The sequence below is a fragment of the Podarcis bocagei genome (genome assembly GCF_964188305.1).
Source record: "Podarcis bocagei genome assembly, chromosome: Z".
Classification (NCBI taxonomy): Eukaryota; Metazoa; Chordata; class Lepidosauria; order Squamata; family Lacertidae; genus Podarcis; species Podarcis bocagei.
In genome coordinates, this window is record NC_138140.1 from 23,320,318 (window position 1) to 23,326,539 (window position 6,222).

Genomic DNA, 6,222 nt, shown 5'->3' on the forward strand with positions numbered 1-6,222 from the left:
GCAGTGAGCCAATAACAAACTTTGGTTTCTCCTCCTCTGAACATCCTTTAGTGCCACATTTTCTTCTATTTGGACAATAACTTCAAGGCAGAAAACCCAATTGATGTTTACTCCCGATTTAGCGCTAAACAGTGGGTTTCTCCGGGAAAAACGGTGGGACCAAGCAGAGGTGTGGATGTGTCCATGGTTTGTTTGGAGAGAAACCAACCAGGAGCCCAGGTTCAGATGTAATGCTAGGCCAAACTATGAGTTTATTCCAGGCAACATACCAGCAGCGGGAGGGAGGGAGCAAAGTGCAAAGAATTTCAGTATACTACAGATTCACTTTCAACCAAAGTTTATTTTAAACTATGGTTTAATGTGATGTTTGAACCAGGGCAATGTCTGCCTTCTCCCACATTTAATTTTAAGTCTCTGCAGCTAAATGCAGGCCCCATCCATGGTTTCAACATCAGCCATTTTCGTACAATATTGTGCCTTATTGTGGATTTTGTAGCTTCCCGACTTTGCTTTCATAATTGTGGTAGTCATGGAAACCCATTCTTGGGTAGAGTAGTGCCAAGAAACAAAGTGGTCTTAGATTGGAAATCAGGAGGGTAACCCCAGACTTGAATGACAGCATGCAATTACTTTTCACCGTAGTGGTGTTTTGCAACATTCAGATTTCTGACGCTGTGTTTATTAATGTTTTATTTGGTGCAAATGTTTTTGTTTTACCAACTAGATTACAACCAAGGTTCTTCAATTTCTGTGGAAATGGAGACGTAATATTTTTGAAAGGCTGTTGGTACAAATATCACACTCCCAGGTAATCATCCTATCCTCAGGTTAACCCCCACCCCACCCATAGTACCAGATCCTTTGATCAGTATTTATTTCATGCATGTACATTTGACCTGGATCTGTTGGAGGGCGTGTTTGCACAGTTTGATGTCCTCAGTCTGCCACTAACAGACTCCTCTTAGGATAGGATAGACATGAAAATAAGTTTTGATAAGAGTTTTGGTGGTTCAGATAAAGCTTGGTCAGTCAAAGTGAATTGTTAGCACAGAAGGCCTTGTAGCCAGAGGTTCCTTCTGCTCTTAGGAAGGCTGTTTTACATCTTTCATTTGAGCAGGGGTGGCTAATTCTCAGTTTTGGGGGCCTGATCTGTTTCTCCAAGCAATTTTTCCTACCTTCCCAAGACCCCACCAATTTTGGCAGTGGCAAAAAGGGGAAGGGGAAAAGTAAAATGGGCACAGGACTGTGGTGGCAGTGTCCTGCACAGTGATGGGGATAGGGATGTGAATCACCTCCTCCATGGACATCAGACTGATCTTGGACTAGTCAAGGAGAAGGGTCTGTGTGTGCACATGAGAGCCTGTGCGTGCCAGAGTGGATTCTTTTGACCGCAACCATTGCTAGCACGTGGCTCTACTAGAGGGTTGGGGAAGGGCCAGAAAAAATGTTACCTACCCCTGCACTGGAGCATTCTATGAAAAATATGCAGCGACATCCAAAGAGCTTGAGCCACATCTTGTGATGCATGAGAACTGCCACAGAACTTGTTGCAGTACTGTGTGAACTCCTGCATAAGTGTATGCTGGAACAGCTAGTGCTGGTGTTCTGTATCCACCCTGAGGAATAATTTCCTATATTTTTTCATTAGTTTATATGCTGGTCTGGAATAATAGTTAGGTTACAGAATAAATGTATGTATGTGAGCTTGAAGGAAACAAACCATCCAGCCTGACAGCAATGAATGCTTAATGGCTATTGTTGATTGATTAGCCTGCTCTTGAGCAAGAACAACCCATGCCGACCAAATCATCTTTAAATGCCCCAAAGTTAAAAAGCTTATTTCTAACCTCCTTAATCCTGATTGATCATTTCAATAGGAACTGTGCAACTTTCAGTGGCTTTCCAGATTTCTCAACCCATAACCAGGACAGTTGTGTTCTTGGAAGTTACGGGGTAATGGTCTATTTTAGGAAACTGTGCCTCCAGTTGAAAGCATGCATTGACTCAACAGACAATTAAGATCTCATTTGGAAAACCTTCCAGCAAACTAAACTAGAAATCTTTTGCTTTAGAACTGGAGAAACTGAACAGTTGGGGATGTGTTACTTGTGAACGTCCTTTGGATGGTTTTATATAATAACTGCACTGTAACGTATATAAGAACACAGAGAAATTCTAGTCAATGTTGGGGTTTTTGGTGTTTGCTTTTGTGGGCAGAGGAAATTCAATATCTGATTTTCAGCATCATTTGCAGGAATGGCCTTTCTATGATTCACTTCAGGAGGAGCCTTTCCCGGCATGCCACAAGGATTCAGTGTTCCTGTCATCAGGCTGTGACAACCTAAAAGCAGCACTAGATAATAAAGAGAAAGTGTGGCTTATACCAAAGCCAGTAACCGAATGCCTGCTTGCTCCCTCTCCCCCCAGTATCATATAATAATTCTCAATGCATGATGGGATGCAGTTGCATCAAGGTCCCCCATCCCTGCCAGCAGAACTCAATGACGTAGGGAAGAGTTCAGGAAACAGATTGTGTCAGATGTTTGCTCAATGCTGTGGGTTGGGCACAGGAAGAAATGTGCCTCTTTTGACAGCAGCCAGATATTCCCTATGTCTTGTCTGTCTCTGTCCATTTCACAAAGTCCTGCATGCTAAGGGGGCACCTTGTTCCTGCCATATTCCTCTACCCAACTAATTGTTTGGCTCTGCAGTACCAATCATAGAATTGTAGAGTTGGAAGGGACCACGAGGGTCATCTAGTCCAACGCCCTGCAGTGCTGGAATCTTTTGCGCAATGTGGGTCTCAGACTCATGACCCTGGGAATAAGAGTCTCATGCTGTACTATGTGCAATGAAGCTTTCCTCTCAGTGTAGCTTAGCAGCTTTTGAGAAGCAATTTTCATTTGGGCTGTAATGGGGAAGAAAAGGGTTAAACTCCTCTTCCTGCCTGTCATGTTACTGATAATCCGTCCCTCATAGGCACAGCTACTATTTGCATTTTTTTAATGCAAAGGTGCATCTGATGTCATACCTAGTTTTGAGGTTAAGATGAGAGAGAAAATGCTTTCAACCAGACTCATCCTTATGCCTTTCTCTCTCCCCCCACCCCCTTTCCCCAGTGAATTTCAGCTTCCTTCTATGATGGACATTCATGGGGAACAAAAGGAAAGGAAGCACTTGGATTACCTGCAGAAGGGCCATCGTCTGATGCCAATCCTGGCTGTCTGAAATGGTTCTTCAGGATACTGGTGTGGTGATGGCTCCAAGGGTTCCTACTGATTATTGACTCTTGAGCAAGGGCAGCTTTGGTGGATTAAGGTCATTCAAGACCTTTTACTTTTTTATTTCTTACCCAGAATAAGTGAGAACTCTTTGTGCAAATGCTTTTCCAAATGCCTTAATGGCAGTTATCTAAGACCCTGGATTTCACAATGTTTTTCATTTTGCCAACTTACAAGAATGGCTCTGTAACAAGGAGTAGATGGCTGGTCAACTGGACTACTTGTACAAGTGCTTTCAAGCAGGAATCATGGTTGCCAAATCAGGTCTTATTGTTAGAATCCCTGGCAAGTATGCACTGCACGTTTAAGGCTGTACGTCCCCTTTCCCTGCCCACAATACCTCCTCTTACTTTTTGAAATCCTTTTCTTTGATTCTGTTAAGAATGTTGACCCTTTTGGTCTAAGAAACACACCCTTTTTGGTGTGGTGTAAAAAAAAAAAAAAAGCCTTCAAGCACAATCCCTGTTGCAGATGCATACAATTTTAAAGGGACGTTTTCTTTTCAAAAATATTGGGCAGGATCCTGACACGGAACACCTCCCTTTGACCTGTGGCCCAGTACTCCTTGAAGTGGTCAGCCTGTGCCTGAACTGCACCACTTTGGACTGTGGGGGGGGGACCAACTCTGGTTCCCTCCAGATCTTTTGGACCATGACTCCCATCAGTCGCACCTAGCATTGGCCAATGAGTGTTGTGGTCCAAAACATCTGGAGGATTCCAGGTTGGTGAAGGCTTCTAAGTCTCTCTCCACATAGAAAAGTGCCATGCTGGGGATCAGTTGTCTAGACTTCTTTATGTTAGAGGGAAACATTTTGCACAGAGAACCCTTCAATCATGTGAGGCTCCAGCAGGCACCACTCAGGCACAAACCAATATTGCTTATTTTTCAATACTTAGTAGAAAGAAGGGGAGTGGGGAATGATTATTTTTCAGTGAGCAAATGGGACTGAGACTCTTTGTTGAAAAAATAAAACCAAGATTTTTCCCCCCATAACATTTGACAGATGTGCTATTAGGTGTGCTGGATTGCGCTGACTGTCTTCCTTTTCTAATTATATCTGATATAAGAACCATTTTTAGTCTGAAGGTCCAGCCAACACAAGACATTTTCCTGAGACTTTGTTGCTGCATAAGTGGTGAAAATACAAGCATTGTTTGGGCAGGGGGGACTGTGTGGTAGATGCAGGACATCCAAAGGATATCATGGTATACACTTTGAACTGGAGTCTCAAGCATGTGTACCACAGAGGAGTTTGCACAGCTCTCTCCCTCAAGAGCAAGGCATTCTTTTTTACACATCCTTGCTAAGAAGCTGGGAAAAGAAATACTTCACCATTTCTTAAGTGTTGTCTCAGTATTTCTTCCATTGTTCTTCCTTTTTCAATGGTCATGTTTACGGGATCTCACATCCCCCACTGCTCCAGGTTAATGTGCAATTCCTCAACCTCGCCCCAAAAAGTGAAGACCAACACAGAAGATGACGTATACCTCAGTCCCACTGAAATAATTTAAGCTTGTGTGTTTAAACCTTAATTGATTTCAACAGCTGTGCTTTTCACACAGCTCATAGTTAACCTACGCAATTCACCACCGTAAGGCGTAGCAACTGTAATTTAGACAAATGCATGGACAATAAGGCAAGCAGTAGCTACTGGTCATGATGGCAGTGTGCCACTTCCAGTATCAACGTCATCATGCCTCTGAATGCCAGGTGCTGGGAATCACAAGCGGGACAAGTACAGTTGTGCTTCTGTCCTGCTTGTAGGTTTTGCATAGATACCTGATTGGCCATTGGGACAACAGGATGCTAGACTCGATAGGCCCTTTGGTCTGATCCAGCAGGGCTTTCTTATGGGCTCCCTTGGGGATGAAGGGCAGGGTATAAATACACATAAATAATACCCTTGTGTGTGGTTGGGGATAGATTGAATCACAACCCACATCCTGCATTGTAAATTCACTGCCAAAAGCCAGGTCTGAATAGGGATAGGTGAGGATGTCACTTCCAGCTGGCCAAAAGCCTGGGCCCATCTTTCTCTTTTGTGTTCACAGCTATAGAATGCTTTGGTTTCTTGCCAGGGCTGGCAATACAGGGCCAGGGCGCTAATGCTGCACTTACTACCTTCTCTTGGCAGACACTATCATACTGTTGTTCTAATTGTCATTTCTATTACTGTGCCAGATCCCTGGGGGCTGTTCAGCTGTTCAGCTTGTAATAGCACAAATGGAATAAATGCAAATTATACTGCTAAACATTTTTTTTGGGAGGGGGGAAGCTGTGCTTAATTTCATAATTTGCCTAAATAAAACTTCCCATTATGAAGTAACCAAAAATAACCTAAGTTTATCTCTGAAAACACCTTAGCAACCTGTTTTTATTGCAATCAGGCTTCTTAAATGAACAATTTTTATTCTAAACAATCATCAGTTTAGAATGGCTCTGGTCCAGAGAACTTTATAGAGGAAAAATATCTGCTAATGCACAATCCAGAAATGCCTGGTGCCCACCAAACATTTTAGACTATAACCCCCATCTACCCCTTTCAGGCACAGCAGTTATCGTCCAAAACATCTGGAAGACACCAAGTTGGGAAAAGCTGCAGCATAAATTTTGTGCACTCATGAACAACAGGGATCTGATACCCAATTTACTAACAATGCAATATCTGTGTAATACTGCCAACATTATGCCTACAGATATAAACCCAAGTATAGAAAACTATTTATAAATGTTTATGTAGCTTGTGTCCCTTGTCTTCTTAACCTTTTTTTCAAGGATCTGCGTTGAAGAGCATCTATACATGCTGAGTAAACAAAGAAACTTGCAAAATATTCCATCAGTTGTTATCACCTATTCTAAGGAGCAGGTCATTGATGATTCTCTGGATGGCAGATGACAGGATGTTCTGCACGCCAAAACACCCTCCTGGTATATTCAAAT

General features: G+C 42.8%; 1 protein-coding gene across 1 annotated transcript in view; it reads left to right on the plus strand.

Moving 5' to 3' along the window:
* Window positions 1–5,521, plus strand: part of ZDHHC15 (zDHHC palmitoyltransferase 15) — a 34,414-nt gene extending 28,893 nt beyond the window's left edge. The window contains exons 11-12 of the mRNA XM_081179107.1: window positions 725–808; window positions 3,120–5,521. Of these exons, the coding sequence (XP_081035233.1) occupies window positions 725–768 (44 nt within the window). The 3' untranslated portion in view covers window positions 769–808; window positions 3,120–5,521. The remainder of the gene's footprint in view (window positions 1–724; window positions 809–3,119) is intronic.
* Window positions 5,522–6,222: the final 701 nt, after the last annotated feature.